Here is a 21,580-nt window from a genome sequence, read left to right on the forward strand (position 1 = left end):
GAGCGAGGCAGCGTGAGGCGGCGGCTGCTGCGGCCACAGCCACCCTCCCAGCCAGCATGTCGGGCACCCGGGCGTCCAACGACCGCAGCGGCCACCCCGCCGCCGGCGGGCTGAAGCGGGCGCGCAGCGAGCCGGGCGGTAACAAAGTGACGGTGGTGCTGGGGGCGCAGTGGGGGGACGAAGGCAAGGGCAAGGTGGTCGACCTGCTGGCCACCGAGTCGGATATTGTGTGCCGGTGCCAGGTGGGTGCCGAGCCGGCTCCTTCAGCCGCTCCCTCGGCGCTTCCCCACCCTGCGTTTCCTGCGGCTCCCGCTTTCCCCCGCTTCCTCTCGGCCCGTGCGGGTCCCCTCTGTCCCCGCTGCTCCGCCTTTCCTCCCTCCAGCGCTCTTTCCTTCAGCTGCCGCTCCTTGCTCCTGCCGCTTCTCTCCCTCCCCGCTCCCTCTCCCCGGTCCCCGTCGCTCTCCCACAGCCAGCGGCGGGACGCGAACGTGCCCGGGCGGGAGCCGTGTGCCGCACACACCCCCCGGGCCTCCAAATGCCACTGGGAAAGAAACAAGCCCTGAGCTATAAATATAAATAGCTGACCCCTCACGATAAGCGACACTGAATGCCGAGGTGCCGGCGGGCGGGGGCCCGGGGAGGAGCCGCTCCGGGCCTGGGCTGTCCGGGCAGCCGAGCCCCGCGGGCCGGGGTGCGGTCAGGGCCTGCGGGGATGTTCCCCTGCCTGTGCGGGGCTGGCTCCGGGCTGCTGCTGCTCCGGGGAAAAGAGCCATGAGCCGGCCTGAAGGCCAGCCGTGATTAACCTCAGGAGTCTGCCAAAGTTTTACTGCAGGGCATGTTTTGGATGGCCGGGCTGTGTTGCCTGCAAAGCGCCTGGGAGTTTATTCTAAAAAATAAAGTTGAGCATCAGTAAAATAGGGGGGAAAAAACCATTCATGTAAAAATAAGGATTTAGAGTTGCATGAAAACAGGAAACATCTTGCATGACTTTGTTTATAGTTATTTTTGAGTTGAATAGGTTGTAAGGATTCCCAAAACAATGTGTGTGCATAATATAAACGAATTAGACATGTGGGTGATTCCAAATAGAATTATAGAATGAATTGGAAGGACCTTAAAGATCATCCAGTTTCAATCCCCCTACCATGGGCTGGGACATCCTCCACTAGACCAGGTTGTTTCAAAGCCCTATCCAACCTGGCCTTGAACACCTCCAGGGATGGGGCATCAGTAAAGGTAATAATTCTAAAGAACTGTTTTCAAACATTAATTATGAGCATATTAGACCAATACAGCTAATATTCTGTCTCTTGTCCCTTTAAACTATGTGAGCACATTAAAAAGTAGTCAGTTTAGTCCAGCTCAGCTGGTATGTGCCATGAAATTTATTCTGCTTTAAAATGCGTGATAGCTACTAAAAAGCTACAGACATCCTTGAATCCAAGGTAATAATTCCAAGGACGTTTTTCTAATTAAGTATATTATGTAAATAAATGTTATCATGCAGGTTAAATATTTAGAGGGTGGAGGAAGTATTTTCATTTGGGACATTACACTCCCAAGATCTTGAATCACCTTGGGGAGAAGTTTCCCTGCAAAAGGTAGCTAATGAATATGCATTACCAGGACCATACCTTTTTTTTTCATGTTTATTTCCCCCTTGCCTCCCCCAGTAATATGTTACTAGGAATTTAAACTCAGGTCTAGGGATTACTTTGGTGAGAAAAAAAAATAAAAGTTTTAGCTGAGGAGGAGCATTTCTTAAATGCTCAAGCAGTGAGTTCTCATGGGGTTACTGTTACTATTGCAAGGACTCATGCTGGTTCTTTTTCAGGCTCAATTTTGTAGGGTGCCCTGAAGCTGCTTTCAGGACAGATGTGCTGCCCGTCCAGCAGCTACTTTGGCGGCGTGGCCCCCAGGTGCAGCCTCAGGATGCCCTGTGAAGGATGCAGGAGTGTGTCTGAGCGTGCCACAAGGGTCAGTGTGTGATGGCTGAGATGGTTTCATGTGCTGCTGGGCACCTTGGGTTGTCTTCCTGCAGCCTGAGGGGAGCAGCATGGATGGAAGGCAGGTGGAGCTGGAAAATCACTGGGCTCTTTTCAAAAGTGTCTTCCCCAATACAGTGTGTGTGAGACTACAATGGCATTCCTGATACACTGGTTAGAAGGAGATGTCTTCAGGATTAGGGCCAACTATAAAGCATTTGAAAAAGAAAATATGAGTCATGATTTATTTTTGAGTGGCAAATATTATGTAACTTTAAAGAGGGCTGTGTTTTTTTAATACTTCAATGGCTGTTTTGTGCATTTGGTAATTTTAATTGTGCCATTTTAATCATTTAATATTTCCTATTTTCAAACCCAATCATGCAAGTAGATAATGGTGAATGATTTTTGCCTCTGTTAAGGTTTAGTAAAGATATGCACATATTTAAGGATGTGAGCAGTACTGATGAGTTCTCTCAGTGTGATAATGGCAGGTCATTAACTTACAGATGTAATCAGTTTGAGGAGCACTTCATTAATGCTGTGTAGTGCCATGAAGAAACTCAGTGTTTGGACCAGAACCTTGTTGCTTCACATTAGTTCTGGAAAGGAAGAAAAACTTTCTTAGAACTTGTGTATTAGAAGTAATTTCTTAAACAAGAAATACTGAATGACTTAATAGAGATTTTAGAGAAAATGTCAGAAGAATTTGCACCAGACTCTTTTGTTAGAATATGGTGATTGACAACATTATTTATTATCTGATATCTTGTCCACTCCATTTTCTGAGACATTAATGGAAAGGATGTTGAACAGCCTGTTTTAGTCTTCAGTGAAATGGAAGTAGAGAAAACTTGAAAATTAATATCTGAAAAACAGATTTTCAGATCTTCTGAAATCATGTCCCAGCTAGAGTAATTCTTCATCCCAATAGGATACTCTTCAAGCTAACTTTTAAAAAGGTGAGGCTGCCCTCCTCTCTGTGTAGGGATTTAAATTCAGGACCAGATTTGAGTTTGAAAGGGGTTTTAGAAAACAGTAACTCCCTAATGTTTCCAGGAAAGTAAATAACTTTCATTAAATGTTTCTCAAGTATTTTAGTGTGCTGGGTGCATAAAAATAATCTGTGACATCTGCAGAGGTTGCTGCAGAGGAAATGAAATTCTGTTTTCTAGGATCCTAAAATAAAAGGCAAGCAGGTGAATAGCAATACAAGTCCATCACAGGCACAAGGGAAGCTTTAAAGTATATTAAAAGAAAATTCTGCATTAAAACCCCAGCCTCTGTAATTTTCCTGAGCATTCAGAATTTCACATGAATTGATGACTTAATTTGTTGACCAGGGCTTAGATTATACAGTCTGAGTTCAAAATAATGAGTTCACCATTCAGTGAAAGTGAAATATGTGACATAATTTAAATATGAAATATTAGTTTGCTAGAAGTAATGGATTTCATTTCACCTTTATACATGTAGCATTCTTTGTGAAGGAGGTTGTTTCAGAAAGGGTAAAAGATCTCTGAATGCTCTTATGGATGATGCTGTACAAAAGTTTTCACAGGCTGCTTTCATTACAATACAGATACACAGGTGCACAAAGCCATATAAAGAGGCAGAAAAGGTATTTCTAAACTAACTAATAACAGCAGGCTGTTAAGGAACTGAGTAGATTTAATGGAGAACATCAAGAACATTTTTCCTGTAAACTGCTCTTTCAGCAAGCAAAGACTTTCAGAAGAAAAGAATAAGAGGCCAATATTTCTTTCTTGTGGTGGCCTCCTGGGGCATGGAGCTGTCACATAATGCCATGCAATACTTTTAATCCCTGATATATTTTTAGGAAAGAGTAAAAACAAAGATTTCAGTGGTAAATATTTTGTTTTTATGTTTCTTTAAAAAAGATTGTTTGCGTATTTGTTTAAAGCTTGTTAAAGACTGAGAGAATATTCTGTCATAAAGATGGGAGTTCACTTTTTATGTAGGCTCTTAGCATATTGTCAGAGTATCAGATGAAGTAATTTGGGTACATCTAACATAGGAAGAGAGCTTTGGTGTTGATCAAAACCTGATTTCAGATTGTGGCTTTATCTGTGGTAGCTCTCATTCCAGATGTTCCTTTCTCACATCACCTCATTGCTTGTTTTGTGTCTGCCTTCAAAGCAGAGCTGGTGGCTGGTGTTAGCTACCAGGGTTTTAATTAGCTGATCTCTCAGATCAGTTTTGGAGTATGATCAAAGAGTCACCTGTCACAAGTGCCAGGGGCCAAGGTGGTGCTTCCAGAGGGCCTGCTTGGACTAGAGCTGTTCCTAAAAAGTCACACATCATAAGTTCTCAGTTAACTGAGGCCAGCTGCTTGTCATGCAGTTCTAGCTGTTTCCTTAAGGTGAGACTACGGAAGGTACGCTGTTATAATAACTTTTCACTAAAAATGCCCCATAAACCTGATAAATTCAAAGGAAAATAAAGATTTCCCAAAAGCCTAAGATGAAAGACAGGAATGCTATTGCTCCTAAGTGTGTAGAGGCCCTTTGATAATCACCTCTACCTGTCACAGGTCACATCATGGTTACTGAATAGATGTGTAAACCAGCTGCCACACCAGTGCATGCCTTTCTTCCCTTCACACCAGCACCAGTGGCAGTGATTCAGCAGCAGCAACTAGGCCAAGGCATTTTTAAGAAATTTTTCAAGCTGTCATTCGGTGCTGCTGTTCCAGTCTGCCCGTGACAATGCTGGATGTGTCAGTCCTGTGACAATTCTGCCTTCTGGAAATCTGGAAACAATCTGCCTGATGTTATCTGCATTCACTTAAGAAGTGACTTGTAAGGAGCAACACAAATAGCACAAATAAGATTGCATTAAGGGCTGTTATTAGATTTCTTAAGCTTCTCATATTAAAGTTTCCATTTTGCACAAAATATGCAATCGCTTTTTAAAATATTTCTTCTATCAAGTCTATGATTTCAGGTTAAGAATTGCTTTATTTTCAAAGATCATCTAATCTTTTGAGACATAGGGACAAAATTTCCAGTTGATGTTAATAGTGAAGAACAGCTGAGCTTGAAAAGAGTGCCAGAAAAAATGACTGTTAAGGTCTTTTGTGGTTGAGTAGTTCAGAGTTCCTTGGACTGAGGTTTAACCAGGTCATAAACCAAGGGTGTGGAGTGGCTTATTTTCTCTATGTAGTGCATGTAAACAAATAAGTTTGAGAAGGTTTTACCAGTAAGAAAATCCTGGCAATGTGTTGGGTTTGAGGAAGCATTGCAACATTAAGGAACAATTTAAGCAAGAGTGAAGGGATGTGCCCAATGCTTCTATACAATTAACTGTTGTATATTATTGTAGGTTTCCCTATTTCCTTGTGTTAGTGTTTTAATGAATACATGTAAATTTCATCTGTTTCAGTAACAGTGCTTTGAGGAATGCAAAGGAAAATACTGTGGGCAAGCAATTGAACAATAAAAGCCGAGCGTGGCAGAAATGGCAGCCCAGTAGTTTCTCTGGGTGCTGTAGGTGCGAGATGGGGAGGTTTCCTTTGTTCCCCTGTTGCTGCTGACAGGGCAGGGGAAGCAGCCACACGTTGTTGTGACTTGTCCCTATTGATCATGGACTAGTGGAACTGTTTGCAGCAGGGATTAAATTAGGGCAGTTTTATGTGATGATTATGTGGAGTTACAGGAGCTTGTTTGCTGCTGTTTTTCTCTGTGTGTGTGTGTCATGTGTTGTTCTCCTTTCAATGAGATTTAACTGTGATGTTTAGTGTAATTTTTGCCTACAGGATAAAGTAGCATGGAAAGGTTTTAATCTCCTAATGATTTAGTGCTTGATGATCTTCAGTGAAGAGATTGATGACCTTGAAGTCATGAGCGTATAGTGACTGCAGGACTGTTGTTTCTGATTTCTCAAATGTTTGGGAAGGTTGATAATCCCACTTGCATGTACACTCATACAGGTTTCTAAGTCATTTTTTGCAAGATTCCCTGCAACAACACAAGCAGGTTTTATTTCACTGTTCAACACAGGAGAGGATTTAAATGAGTTGTTTCTTTAGCTACAATGAAGTAGTCCACCCTTCCAAACTTGAAAAGTTTTGTAGCAATCTGTCGCTTTTGAGGTACTTTATCCAATTTTATTTTTCATTATGCTTATACATACTTACATGCCACACTATATCATTTTAAGCTTTAGAACAACATGGTGACACTGCTATTTTAAACTAGCCTTTCCTTTGGGCATCAGCAAGATCATCTCAGGACCACCAGGATTATAAATACTGTATGAGAAGGTCAGGTTTAAAGTTTCCAAATCTCCATAAGAAAGCAAGCTTAATTTTCAATCCCCTTTATAAAGCCTGATGAATTTATTATCCTCTACAAGCATCAAAAGAAAGCAGCTGAAAATTAAACTGAAATTACATCTGTTGTATTTCATTCCTGTTCTTAACTTGTTTACAGATATAAGAAAAGTTATGTTCATATCCTTGGATCATATTACCTCCCACAGGGACGTGACTATGCTTCTTCAGCAGAGAGAATTAAAGACGAGCAGACTTATCTAGGTTTTTTCATGTTTGGTTTTCTTTATTTTAGTATTGTGCTAGCATTAGAATATTTTTTCCACTGTAGCATTTTCTAACAATACACCTTGAATTTATATTCTTTGAATCTGTTGCTGGAATAAATATGTATTTTGTTATAGTGGTCTCTTGTGGTATGTTTTGATGTGATTTGACAAAACAATTAATTCAGATTTAGAGAAAATAACCAGTGTGTGTGTGTCTGGTCTGCCTACACTGTTGTTTGTTTGAAACCTGAGTTGAATTAGACTTGGCTTTTCCAGTTGCATTTTTCAGATGCTTAGGAAGACCAAGGTATCTGTATAAGTTAGACTCATTTTTTGTGGTAAAGAAATAATACTACATTATTGGTACAGTATGTGATATAAGCTTCAGGGTTTTTATTTGTGCCACAAATAATTTCATGTTCCTTTAAAGCATCAAAAATCTTGCTCAGTTCTTCTCAAGAAAGTTTGTGTTTATAATCATACTAATGATCTCATAAGGTTTTAGAAGGTCTCCTCCCATGGGAATTGGGGAGTTTTTGAAAAGAATGCTATTTTAGTTGTGACAGTGGGATTCTATGAATTTGGCTCCTTCTTTGAGACAGCAAAGGGGCACACTTGAACAGGGCAGGAGTCAGAGCAGTTCTGGGCAGAGTTGTTTGTACTTGAAGTCATTACTGCAACATAGCCTTGGGAAAGAAGAGCCAAACAAACTAGATTTGGCTGAGGGTGGTTAGGGTCTGGAGATAAACTCAGACCAGTTGTTTGTCACCGCCACAGATTTAAAAATCAGCGCTGCCTCAGTTCTTGTGGTCTTAAGGATACTTCTGAATATTCCCAACCCACCTTTCCTGAATGGGTTGAGTTAAAAAATAAAAAACAAAGTTATGGTTCACCTCTTGAAATCTGAGTAGGATGTTACTGGAAAAAAAAAAAAAAAAAAGGCAAAAAAACCTTCCAGTTTTTACAGTCTAGTAATGGAAGCTAACAAGCACCTCTGGCAACAACTTTCCAGCTGGAATGTGTAGCACTTGCAGTCATTGTCAGAAGTGTTTGCACACAGGTGATTCGGTGACATCCTGTTGAAGGGTCTACATGTACAAAGCAGTTAATGTATTGCACTTGTCTGACTGGATGATTTTAATACCAGTGATGCTCAAACCTCATTTGCAATGGTGTAAATAACAAGAAATCCCATGAAAGTCAATGCATCTATATTATTATAAAGTTCATGTCAGAGCCAGTCCTGCTGGTAGCAGTTATTAGCTACATTTATTCAAATTAGTTCCAGGCAGTTGCTGATGTAAGTTAGAAATAGCCATTGTTAATTAAATTGTAAAGAGAATAAACAGTTTATGTAAGAATATTCCTTCTTGTTTATTCACATTAAAAATGCTATAACAAACTGAACAAAATTAGTCAATTCTGGTAACAAAACAGAAGTATTTTGTAGCCTGCTTGATAGTATGATGAGAGAGGTATCTGGCCTGCAGCTACAGTTGAATTTCAGAAAATGTTTTGCTCCATTGATGGTTGGAATTTGTATTACTGTGGCAGTTATCATGAAGAGAGAGATAAAGGAGTCACAGCATTTGTTTTCAGATGAAGGCTTCCCAAACTGCTGGTTTGTGGCTGGTATTTCAATTCATAGATTATAAATTCATATAATAATGCCAGAGGGGATCATCTTGTAATCTTGTCCCCGTACCAAGGACGCAGTATTCTAGTGGCAGTGCCACGACTGCCAAAAGGAGAGGTAATACAATCTTCCTACTCCTACTTGATATTCCCATTTATACACGCGAGGTTTGCCTCAGGCACGTCAGCCAGTACTGCAACTGTGTTCAGATAGCCCCATGTGCTTCCTAGCACAGATATCTCCTTGAACCACGTATTCCTTTCTAATTTGTGTATTCAAAACCTAGTTGTGACATTTCATGCATTCACTGCATGTAGCAGTGGCTAAGGAGCTCTGTGTGCTGCTGGTGTGTCACACCACGGTGGTGTTGGCTGCAGATCTTCAGTAACCAGTTTGTTATTTCCCCATTGTTAACTGGAAGAGGGTGAGACTTCATCACTGTGGGAGCCATCAAAAATAAACCTGTTTCTTGTTCACACTCTAGTTATAGCTTGAAGCAATCATCTGGTTTTAAGGTTTTTATGTGATCTGATGATTTTTCATATGAATCCACTTAATGAAATTGCGTTCAGACATTGTGAGGAGCACTGAGCAAATGAGGGATGTGCCAACCAGGAGAGCATCTGGTAACATTCCTCCACACTACCTGCCTGGCAAGAGCAGGCAGAAGCACCTGTAGCTTACATCAGGACACATTTCCTTCCTGTTCAAACATGTATCATTAGGCTAACTGGGAGAATTGAGTTCCTGCTGCAGGTACTGAACAGCCTCACTGCTGCTCTCAAGAGAAATTCTCTGTCTTGGGATGTTTTGGCTGCAGAAAGTAAAGAGATTTTAAAAATAAATACAGGCCAAAGCAGCAGCCTTTAAGCAGTTTGGGAGGTGGGTTTGTTTCCTCATGGCTTTTTAAGTTCTACTATAAAGACAATGACTGTCCTCTGGCAACCTGTTCATAATAATTATCAGTTCCCTGGTGCTGTTTATGCCAGCTACAATTGTTACCACTGGTAAAATATAGCTTCTCAGTTTAGTGTATTGATACAGTTCTGGTGTTCAAGCACTCTGGAACTGTAATCAATGTACATCAGTGCATCAATCCAATACCACAAGTAGATGAGTACACAGAAGCTTGGAAATTGATTTTTTGTTTTTTAAACAAAGTGCTGTACTGAAAAAAGACTGTACAATGTTGCATGGGGTAGTTTAGTTCCTCTAGCTCCTTCTAGTACTGGGACAATATGTAATTTTACACTTGGATTATAAAAATTCAGAAAATATAGATCAAAATCTTACAGAAAAGAATCAGTTTTTATCTGAGTACAATGTAATAGTTTTTAAATTATTTAAATAAACCCCAGACCCCACTGCACCTGTGGAAGGGACACACCCTGGAGCAGAGGAAGTGTGTGAGTGTATATGGATGCCACTGGAACAGCTGCTGTCTTGGTGCCTTCCTGGGAACAGCATTTCCTACAGCAGAGTGGTTTAATGGGGATGCCCAGACCACACAGCAACTTATTTCTAGCCATACCATAATTTCACAATACAGATCATGCCAAAATGGCACTGATGAATAATCCATCAGAAGTTGTTTCCGTAACATTCCCTTGGTTGGAGACATTTTTTAAGAACTGCAGAAAATACCATCTCTAGAGAGACCTAGGAAGCTGCAAATGGCTGAAGAGAAATAAATTTCAGGTGGGCTCAGTGCTGCATGGCAGAGTCTGGCTATTAAATGGAAGTTTATGATGTCCTTGTGTTTGGAACAAGGGCCAAGCAGAGGCTCTAAAATTTTTTTGGTCCAAGGGGAAGGAAGTGTCCTGAGGGTCCAGAGAACACTCACTTGGTGTGTTAGTGTTCACAGCACTTTAATGAAATACCATTTGGGGAAAGAGGGGAGCTCACACAGTTGCAGTGTACCAGGCAGTCCTCTGCACCTTCAAATGTGTAGTCTTCAAATAAACCCCATATAAGATTTTTAGGTTCACTTATATTTTGTTAGGAAAAGAACTGGCTCATACAAGCCATGTATTGACTCTCAGAACTGGAGTAAAATTAGAAAAGGAGTGGATGTCTTTAATATCTCACCTGCTAGGCTGCCAGTATGCTGTTAGAATATCTATGTGACTGAACATGAGAAATTACTGAGATGACCAGATAATAAACAAAATATCTCATCAGATATTATCAGTGTAATGTTTTGCCAGTGTGGTCATGTCTCTTTGGTAATTCAATGCTCTGCTATCACTCCAATTATATTTATAAAAGCATAATTAGTTGAGCTGTAGAAATATACCTGGAAAACACTTGTTTAGCAAACACAGACCAACAGGAGAGGTGCAAAATGCAATTCCAGAGATGTCAATACTAGTTTTTAATTGGAGAAATTCTGTGTTAGGTGGTCTGTCACTGTATTTTTGATGCTTGTTATCTATCCAGAGGGACTGAAACTGTATCAGGGATTTTGGCTGTTAGAGGATGTACAATATCTGATGGTGTTTCTGTTCTTCAGCATTTTTTTTATGTATGCCAACTTTCACAAGCTGCTTGATTAGCATCCCTTTTTTAAGCATTTGCTAAAGAAAGAGCGTTTGTCTGGATGTCAGTTGTTCAGGAAATTTTCCAAAAGCAAAAACTGTCTTTCATAAGCATTCTCATACTAATATATCCCACCTTCTGAAATTTTAGGATACAAGAAAATACCTTTGACTATAATTTAGGAATGCTGTCATCTCAGATTGTGAGTCCTCAAGCCTGCCTTCATTTGTTCATGTTGATTATGAAAAGCAGAGTGTAACTATAACATTGTGATAACAAATACTTTTGAAGCAGCCTGGTTCCCCATTTTCTGAGGAAAAGAGGAAATTGTTACTTGTAGTAGAGGTTAAATTGGTGTTAAATGATGGAGTTAATTCTTTTAAAGTTTCCATCTTGCCGTTGTCTATAGGTGAGCAGAAAAGGAAAGCTGGGAGTCCCAGAAGTTGCTAGCTTTTTTTTCAGCCTGATAATAAAATAAACTGGTGTTTCAACCAACCATCAATGCAATCCACCAGAGTCAGACCTCTTAAATATCATGTAAAGTACTCTCCTGCCTGATTAATTAACCTTCTAGATAATTGAGTGCTTTTAATTAGATTCAGATTCCTGCAACTGGTTTATTATATCTGGGAGGCAAGAAAAATAGCCAGGATTCTCTGGACAAGTTATAACTCTGCATTAGCAAGACATTTCAGAATCCTTCCCATCCCAAGGATGAGCTCTCCATCAGTTTTTAAGTCAAATGAAATGTGTGTGTACTATTTTTTCTGTTCTAACTCCCCAGCTCTCCCTTAGCAGGTAATCTGTTTAAAAGTAATTGTTGAACTCAAATGTTCTGGAGCATAAAAATTCTTTTTATCATGTTTGCAGACATATTTCCTAAGGTTCTCCATCACACTGATTAAAAAACTTTCTCTTTTTGTATATTTTCTTAATGTTGTGTTTCAGCATTTATCCACATTTTGAAAAGATTTTCACTTGCCATTTTCCTGTGTGTTACATACAAAAAGGCAAATGAGTAAATGAAGAATGAATTAAAACTCAGAATTAAAGTGTATTCTAGTATTCATTTTCATAAATGACTGTTCTTTCTCAGCGTTTTCATGTAACTCCACTCATTCAGCCAACACTCTTTATTGTCTGCAAATTACCAGTGGCAGTCTCAGTTCCCCTTCCAGTAGTTGCCCTCTTCCTAGACAGATTAAATCATCCAGTTCTCATATCAAACTCACAAAGATTTGTAATCATTTGGGAAAACTGAAGGCCTGTAGCACCACAGCACATGAGTAGTCAGGTTTCAACCTTATCAGCAGGAGACAAACTTACATTAAGGCACAGCAGGAAAATACACTAAGCCTGCTGAGAAATCTGGACCTTTAACTCTTAATATTTCAGGTCAAATCAACTCATTACCTTGATTTGCTCACTTCTTTCTAAGTTTCTGTGTTGCCACATCATTCTCTTTTTTAAAATAGTTTGTGGAAAAGCAGTTTAGTAAGGAAAATACTAGCTCCTATTCTTGGTTCTGGTATGTTGTCATGTAAGTCATGAATTGTAGCAGACTCCATAAAGTGGTGGTGGTGGTAACTGGGAAGATCATCTCTTGACCATTTTTGGGGTGGTCCTGTGTGGGGCTAGGAGTTGGACTCCTGTGGGTCCCTTCAGACTCAGGACATTCTGTGGCTGACAAGGTCATTCAGTGTGCACATGGTTCCGGCCTGACAGAGAGCCTCTGTCTTGAACACCAGGAGAAGCAGTAGCTGTTCGTGGTTGGGCAGGTGGGAGAGCTTCCATTCAAAGGACAATACTGGGCTCAAACTCAAGGAAATGTCCATGCACAGAAGATGCCTAAAAAGATGGGTTTCTGTAGGCATGTCAGGGACAGGACTCCAAGGGCGGTCTCCAGTTTCTTCTCCCAGAAAGCTTCAGTTCTTGCCTAGCTTATGCCACCACTCCTGTATTAACTCTGCTCTGCACCAACCCTGCCTTGATTTCATGGTATCCTTCTGCTTCCCAATTCTGCACTCCTGCTGAACTCCTTTAATTCCCTCACTGTCCTGTTTGAGCCCTTTTTACAATGCTAAAGCATGTTAAGAAACTGTAAGGTGGAGGAAGGAGTGACCAAAGAAATGTATAAATAAAAGAAAGATACTCTTGCCAAATCATCTGCTTAGAGGTTACACCATTATTCTTCACGTTTCTGTCTCTTGCAGGGTGGGAATAATGCAGGCCATACTGTCGTTGTTGATGGGAAAGAATATGATTTTCACCTATTTCCTAGTGGCATCATTAATCCAAAGGCAATTTCTTTTATTGGTAAGACATTTTGGAAATTACTATAAAATGACATTGTGTAGTGGATAGCTAGAACTGTACTTTGCAGTAACAAGGAAAGAAAAACATAACTCTCAGTCAGATTTGCTTTAGCTTCAGCTGTTTGACTTTTATTTCACTGCTGCTTTAACAGGAAGAGTTACTCTACTTTCAGTGTCAGTTTAATTTCCACTGTTAGAAAACTGAAAGCAAGAACATCTTATCATGTTCCTTCTTATACTTTATGGTAAAATTTGGACCCCACCATCTATTTGCACTCTCTTTTCATACTTTCAGAAATAGATGTGCTATTCTTTGAGCACACAAATGACAGGACTTAGCTAAATAAATAATAAAAATTGTCTCTCACAGCTTTTTACTGACTTCCAGAAATAGGCCCCAAAATGCAAGGATCTACTTAGGAGGTCATTATCCAGTCCCCTTTTTGTTCACATCACCAGCTGTTTAGGGTGATGCTGTATTGTGCTATAAAGATACTTGGTGCAGATGGCATCATAAAAAGATTTGCAGCATTCACTGGACATTAAACTCATATTTAAATGGTAGGCAAATTTAAGCCTCTTGTCCAAAGTTTTGATTATTTCTGAGAGAAATCATGTACAGACTGTTCAAGAAATGAGTGTAAGTTCTAGTGAGTCATAGAGTTTCAGTTTTGTTCCATATAATAATTTCCAAATGGATAACTAGAATCTATTAAACATTTTTTCTCTCAGCTAAATATGGTGTGTTGTCTTGCTTTCCTATTTACTCCCTCATCAATTAGTAACGACTATAACTTGAGTTATGCTAAATTTAGGCTGAGACAGGCTCTTGCATATATTTCTGACATTCCCAAGAAGGAGGCAGCAGCTGTTTCCAGCCCACTGCATCACTAATCCTCCATGTCTCACCAGCACTGCTCTTTATTGCTCGTGGGTTCTATTTTGTAGCTCAGAAGCAGGGGGAAAGCATTAATAATGTATCACAGCACTAGTTTGAGCTGAGTTTAAGACAAAGACCTGAATATTGAAGAAGATTTAAATATTTTCACACAGGCCTGTCAGTGTGGTAAGGCCAGGGAGTTCTTTGAGCTTTTCCCTGTGAACAATTGAGGCTGGAGTCGCAGGGTGAAGTCCACCCTGAACAAAGACAAGAATCTGCTTAGCTCAGCTGGCTGTGCAGCAGTCTGGTGTTCATGCCTGGAACAAACCAGCTCTGCTTTCCCTGAGCTTAGCAGCCCAGCAGCTGCCTACCCCAAATCAGGATTTATCCAAAAAGTCCTCAAGATCACTTTGTGTGAACTCTAGTTTTACTTCTTAAATAAAATTTTAGACAGCAAGTAGAGGCCTTACATACTAAAATGCCTTACAGGCCTTACATTCTAAAAATAAGTGGTTTATTCCTTGCTTTAAAATAAATCATTTATGTTCCCAAAGGTAATGGAGTGGTTATACATTTACCAGGCCTGTTTGAAGAAGCTGAAAAGAATGAAAAGAAAGGTTTGTATCAAGTAATTTTTAACCTACCTTTATACTGGCAGCCTCATTGAGTGTTTTTGTAAGCTCTTTTCTGACCATAAGTATTCAGTGCACTAATAACATTTTAAATGAGAAAACAGTATTTAAAATGTTGAAATGTGTGGCAGTCTTTAGATGTATTTTCAAAAGCAGTCTTTTCATGGGTTTCTTGGAGTTCTGTGGCATTTGATGTCACATTGGAAAGAAAATCAATGCTGAAGTGTGTGCTAAGCTTCCCTTGACCTCAAATAGGAATGATTTAACCCAAAATTTCAGTGCCCAAATATAAACTCAGTTGGTTCTGATTTGAGCAAGGTTTTAGACCCTATGAACTTCCAAAATCCTGTACTTCTTAGATTGTTTTATGTTTCTATATAGAAATTCTCTATTTTCTGAGGCACAAATAGATTTTAAGTAATGTGTTGTGTAGCAAATTAAACAAGAATATTTATTTAAAGAATTTTGTGTAAGCCACAGCATTCTGGCATTTAAGAAGTATCTTTGTCCATACCAAAATGAGAAAGCTGATAAGTCAAAAATGAGAAAAGTTCCTCAACAGAAACATTGCTGCTATTTGATATTGTCTTGTGGTTTATCCGTTTTGTCTACAGTTATCTTAACAAGAAGCCATATAAACTAGCAAAAAGACAGAAAAAGTAAAAATCAATGTCAAAGCTCAACCAATCAGCACAGCTGAAACCCTACCTTTCTTCATCTTTTGGCAGGTTTGAAAGACTGGGAGAAAAGACTGATTATATCAGATAGAGCACACATAGGTAAGTGAAGAGTGAAGGGGAAAAAGCCCTCACAAATGATTGCTTAGCTCATGAGGTTAAATTAAATTATTATTCCACAGAGCAGCTGTGTATTTGATCTAACACAGCTTCTTATTATGTTGTGTAATCTGAAGCATGATAATGGAGTCTGTGTCCACTGAAGAGTGATGTTTTACATGTTTTCACAATGTTTAAGGAATTCTCCCTCTGTTTTCACTTGAGAAGGCCTGTGCAGTGTCAATGACAGCAGAGGCACTTTGTCTTGAAATTATGGATGTCTGTGATTTCAAGAATATTTTTCTCCTTTTTGTCTCACTATATTCATTTGATTTTCCACTGCAGTGTTTGACTTTCACCAGGCAGTAGATGGGCTCCAGGAAGTGCAACGTCAAGCACAAGAAGGCAAAAAGTAAATATTTCCAACACCCTCATTTCATTAATAGTTACACAAATTTGGAAAATCGGTGTAATTTTGGAAAACAGAAATGCTGTTTGTCTCTGAAGAGCCTTGTTGATGTTAATAATTCTTTGCTTCTGTTCTGTCCTTACTTATGTTAGTGAACAAACTGTCAGCCAGACTCAAGGCCTCATGCTTTACTGAATATCATAAATATTAGCAATACTTATGCAAAGCCTGAAAGCTGTTAATATATTTATTATTATAAAACTTAAATATCTTTTTATGTCTCAGACATCCTGCCCATTATATGATTTCGCTTTGACAAAATTACTTGGCATAAAGTGTATTTTTGCATGTATTTATACATTTTGAGGGAGGTGTTTCTTTTTACTTAGTATTGGCACAACAAAAAAGGGGATTGGACCAACATATTCTTCCAAAGCTGCACGAACAGGCCTTCGGATTTGTGACCTCCTCTCTGACTTTGATGAATTTTCTTCAAGGTACAACTATTTTCATTTGTAAATATTGTGTTAAAGAGTGATACATTTTGCCTGACAGATTTGCTTTTAAGGAGATGTTTTTAAATATGTGTCTGAATTATGTATATAAATTGTCTAGAAGGAGAAGAAAACTGGAAAGAATGTGTGTGTGTATTTCCTGTACTTCACAGAGTTTCTCATAATTTAAACTAGAATTTTGAAAATTGGGAAATGCACTGGTTGAGGTGTCAGAGTTCTGAGTATTTTCTCCCTATAGCTTTCATTATATACTGTGCATAATAAAAACTGAGTTCTTGCCAAAGGTTCTGTGATTCTGTGACTGTGTTCCTCATAGATACAATTTCAATATTTTACAGATTTAAAAACCTGGCACAACAGTACAAGTCAATGTTTCCCTCATTGGAAATTGATACAGAAGGACAATTGAAAAAGCTAAAGGTAAGGATTTATCACTTGAAATATTTATTTTAATTTTAAAAGATAAAAATGAAGTGTACCAGACATACCACTTATTGAGCTAATTTATATGAAAAATACATATGTTCATTATTATGAAAGCTTTAATAAACAGTAGCTATGCTTTTTAGTAGAATGTTCTCTCTTACTGTAGGCATTAATGTAAGCTCTGTGGAGGATTTAACTCTCCTCTAATATTTTACTTTTTGGATGTTGTTTAAAATTACTGTTGTATCAAAGAAGAGAAGAGAATGCAGGGTGATGATTTCAATTAGTGTCCAGTGTGTCAGTGGGACTTCCTTGCTTACTGAAGAATTGTTTTTGAAAGCATGTTTCAAGATCCTGGTATTACAAGAAAATTGTCTTTTTGCAAATAAATCTAGAAGACCCGCAGGTAAAACAGCTTTCATGGATATGTAAGAAAAGAGGATATTAAAAATATCTCTTACCTTTCCCATGTTTTTTCTTATAAGTTTTTGGAGCTGACACCCTGAGGATATTTTTTAATATTCAAAAGGGCTGATATGTTTGTCTTTTGGTGCTTGGACTAGTTCTAAATCCCATTCTCAGTGGCTAGACTATAACACACTATCTAAAGACTATAGCAACAAAATTCAGTAGGCACACCACATCTCTGTGAACAGCAATGACACAGAAATTAAGGCATTCTAATGCCATAATAAGTCAAGTTTTCTTATATGAGTGGTTCAATAGATTGAAAGGAGTATAAACTAATGGTTGTATTTTTCAGGAAAACACAGTTATTGAGGCTGGAAGCTTAGACTTATCTGTATGTTTTGTCTTTCAAAAGTGAACACAGTGTTCCCTGCTTGCAGCTGTTGTCTGGGGAAGCTGACATTTGTACTCTATTTGCAGGTATATGCTGAAAAAATAAGACCCATGGTTCGAGATGGTGTGTATTTTATGTATGAAGCTCTTCATGGCTCCCCAAAGAAGATCCTTGTTGAAGGAGCCAATGCAGCACTACTTGATATTGACTTTGGTAAGTTATACTGTGAACTCAGCTTAACTCCTAAGACATCAGTTTTGTTTTGATTTGTATTTATATTGACTTTGCAAACAGCAGGAAAATAGAGAAAATAGTCTTTCCTTAATAGGAACAGATCTCCCAGAAGTAAAAGTCATTAAAACAGAGATTGTATCATTAGCAGGATTAGTGTTTAGTGCTCAAATATTGATTTTTACTGAAGTTTATTCCAGTGCAGCTGAAATTTCACTGCAGATATTCTTGTCTTGATTGCTTTTAAATGTGTGTGCACGTTGCCAAACAATCCAGGTACTCATTGCAGTGCAGTTTAGGTAATTCCTCTGCCATGGGAGGAGGATTAAACTGGTGCAGCAACTTCTGAATCTTGCCACTACAGTTGGTCTCTGCTCTGTTTTCTTAACAATAGTCTAATTAAATCAATGAAGAAAAAATTAAGGACTCAAGAGATTCTCCAGTCCAGAGTCACTGTGTAGAGATCATAAGTAACTCTTAAGACTTAGACAATTTGTGGGAAATACTCAGAGCCACTTGTGCAGAGCATTGGGAATGCCAGTCTGTGACCTTTACACCAGGCTCTCCATGAACGTAATGGAAATAATTTCTGTGATACACAGAACATTAAAAAAAAAACTTTACACAGCAGAAGCATCATATAATAGATCCCGTGCCTAATGGAGGTAATATTGAGATGCTCTTGAATTTCTCCCTTGTGTGCAATCCTCGGTGAAAGATGTAAAGGATGAATGACACATAATAAAAAGAATTTGCCTCCCTCTTTGGCTGCAGTTCCAGTTTAGCTTTAAAGCCAAACATAGAAGCGAAAACCTTCTTTGAACGGATAAAAACCAGTCTTTGTTTGTTACCCATTGCTGACAGAGGGCTGTGCTGCTGTGTTTTCCTGGCAGGCACGTATCCCTTTGTGACCTCCTCGAACTGCACCGTGGGCGGCGTGTGCACCGGGCTGGGCGTTCCTCCGCAGCACGTGGGCGATGTGTACGGCGTGGTGAAGGCGTACACCACCCGCGTGGGCATCGGCGCCTTCCCCACCGAGCAGATCAATGTAGGTTTTTTTTGTAGGCTACAAAATGGGCTCTGCACAGCTGGCAACAAGTAACTGTGCAATGGGGTAAAGGTTTCTGTGGTTGAGATGACCTCTGAGTTATTTGAAAGTCTTTTTTTTCCCAGCCCAGCAACCAAAGAAGAAGTCAAGATTCATCGGTTCTGCTTTTCAGGGTTGTTTATTTTTTCTTATCTATGTGACTTGCCCTTGGGGTGGTGTTAACTTTTTATACTACAAACTACGTATACTTCATTTACAATAATTTTCCAATACCTATCACCTATGTTATACACTCTGTCTCTACTCAAAATCAATCAAAAAGTGTCACCATCCCAGCAGAAGATGGAGGACAAGAAGAAAGAGAAGAAGGACGGGACATGCCCAGATTCCTCCATCTTGCTTCTTGAACCCCCATTCTAAAATCCCAAAATTCTACTTTTTCACCCTGTGACAAATTAACTATCATTCTACTCAAACTCTTGTGGCTTGTAACTCTTCACACAAAGTTGGTAATTTTTTCCATTGACTAAAATCAAAGGTACAGCTGTTTTTGACTCCATGCCAAGGTCTCTGAGCCCTTTGCCAGGGTCTCAAATCACCCAGGGCAGCCAGAGGAATGTCCTGGGTCCTGACACAATGGGGTAAGGGTTTTCCACTGATAAATAAGCAGGGTGATAATAATGCTGAGCAAGCACACCCATGAAGAGAAGAGAATTACATTATGGTGTTTGTCATGAGAAACATGAGTGTGATGATATTACATTGCAGTGACCACAATTCTGCTGTAATGATCAGTGTGAAAACAGATGTCATCATCTTATGTAACATCATTAGGTGTATTTCAGTGGAGAGAGTTTGTTGTGGACTGGAACTGTCAGTGCATCCCAGAAGAGCTTAAATTACAACAACTTCTGTGCTTAACAGCCTGTGTTCTGTGTGATTTATAGAATAAATGTGGTGTGTGTGTCAGCCAGCCATGCACAAACAGGGCGATAAAAAGAAGGGGGGAGATTTTGGTTATTTTAAACTGTCTGGTTTATTTGCATTATCAAGAAACTAGAAAGTTCAGGATATTGATTGTGAGCTATGCAAGCAGCAATCTCTAGGGCAGTCTTCTGAATCTAATTTAAGGATTTAGTCACTGAAAACCTTTCTTTAATGGCTCAGATGAGTTGATGGTATCCTTTGGGTTTATGAATCATGAACATAAAGTTTCTTCCTTCTTTATTTTTTCCATAGTATAGCCACTGACAGTCTGAATGGAACAACTGGCAGTCTCACACTGTGGTAGAAGAAAGGAGGTGTTTTGACCTAGACCTTGTACAAGCATTGGTCTTGTCCCAAGCATTTACCAAGTCTTGACCCCAAAAAGATGTCAAAAAACCAGATGAAGAAATTAAATGCAAACGAAATTTTATAAAGGACTGAATTGTTAAGAAAATCTTCCTATTGGATGAAGAAGGGAGAAAAGTCTCTCCTTGGAACACGAAAGTTATATTAAATATGTGAATTGAAATGCTAGCAATACAAAAATCCTGTGCATGAGGGGATTGTTAAATGCCTTAGTCCTCTCCTAGTAATCTTTTTCCTAGAAAAAAGCTTTCAAATTGGAAAAATTGTATTTTTCTTGCTCTTTGTCTGTATTTGTTTGTATTTGTTTTCCAGCCAGGTTTTCAGTGAAACACCATCAGCATTCTCTCTGTCTTATTTTAGGAAATTGGAGATCTCTTACAGTCCCGTGGCCATGAGTGGGGGGTAACTACGGGCAGAAAGAGGCGCTGTGGCTGGTTAGATCTGGTCATTTTGAAATATGCTCATATGATCAACGGATTCACTGCGTAAGCATCACAGATTTTGCGCTACATTTGGAAGGGATAATTTTGTGCTTCGCAGAATAAATATGTAGGTAACAATAATATAAGTCCAGTAAAGTGTCACGTTTTAAGCAATACAATGATGCACAGTGGGCAACTGAGAATTGTCTTAATGCTAATAAGAATCTAATTTCTTTGACTTTTTTTTTTCAAATTAAGTGATTTTGCAACATGATAGCTGTGATTTTTGGTACATGTTTTCATTTTGCTTTCATCAGATGGCCAGTGTAGATTGGATCAATATATTGGTTTTCTAACAGTTTACTCCAGTGTTTTTGATCCACTGCTTTCATACTGACTTGTGCCGTGGTCTAAAACCTGTTGGGTTTGAGTTTGGCTGACTCTTATGGATCCTACTTGTAGGACCAATTCTGCAACATTTGGAGCCACTGCCTTGATAAGTGAAATTAATGGAGTGATACAAGGGTACAGCAACTGCCACAGCTTTCATTCCAGATTCATTTATTTACAAAGGTGTAGTGAAATACTGTGTTATAAATTCTGCTTTTAATGGGCCAAGTTTTATTTTCTTTGAGACCATGTGCTTCTTTGGTTGATGCATTCAGACAAACTATAAATATATGCAAATGCATGACCCTGGGCATTTTAATATATTATAGACTGAAACATAATTTAATATCATTTATGCTACTAATGTAACAAAGGAACAATGGTCTTGTTCATTAATTTATCAAAAGGGGTTTTTAGCTTTGGTGGTTTTTTTAGTTGGATTTATATTTTGCTTTAACTTATGCAGCTCTAGTTTATGTGGAAAATTTTAAGAAGGCATTACGTTTCCTTCCATTTCTGCTCTGTGTAATTACTGCACTCCTATCAACAAAACTAAGTCTTCTCTGATAACTGTGATAGCTAAAAAACATGGGGAGATTAAAAAAAGTTGAAGAACTGGCTCTATGGTGCTTCTTTCTCAAAAAGTCTCTTAATCTTTT

The 21,580-nt window shown here is 39.0% G+C and overlaps 1 protein-coding gene across 1 annotated transcript in view; it reads left to right on the forward strand.

The window, feature by feature from the left end:
- ADSS1 (adenylosuccinate synthase 1) overlaps positions 1–21,580 on the forward strand; it is a 28,419-nt gene continuing 6,839 nt past the window's right edge. Inside the window, exons 1-10 of the mRNA XM_058806356.1 lie at positions 1–242; positions 12,936–13,038; positions 14,472–14,534; positions 15,278–15,328; positions 15,671–15,737; positions 16,124–16,231; positions 16,588–16,669; positions 17,564–17,690; positions 18,602–18,756; positions 20,470–20,594. Coding sequence (XP_058662339.1) covers positions 57–242; positions 12,936–13,038; positions 14,472–14,534; positions 15,278–15,328; positions 15,671–15,737; positions 16,124–16,231; positions 16,588–16,669; positions 17,564–17,690; positions 18,602–18,756; positions 20,470–20,594 — 1,067 coding nt within the window. The 5' untranslated portion in view covers positions 1–56. The remainder of the gene's footprint in view (positions 243–12,935; positions 13,039–14,471; positions 14,535–15,277; positions 15,329–15,670; positions 15,738–16,123; positions 16,232–16,587; positions 16,670–17,563; positions 17,691–18,601; positions 18,757–20,469; positions 20,595–21,580) is intronic.

Source organism: Ammospiza caudacuta, chromosome 6 (assembly GCF_027887145.1).
Source record: "Ammospiza caudacuta isolate bAmmCau1 chromosome 6, bAmmCau1.pri, whole genome shotgun sequence".
Taxonomy (NCBI): Eukaryota; Metazoa; Chordata; class Aves; order Passeriformes; family Passerellidae; genus Ammospiza; species Ammospiza caudacuta.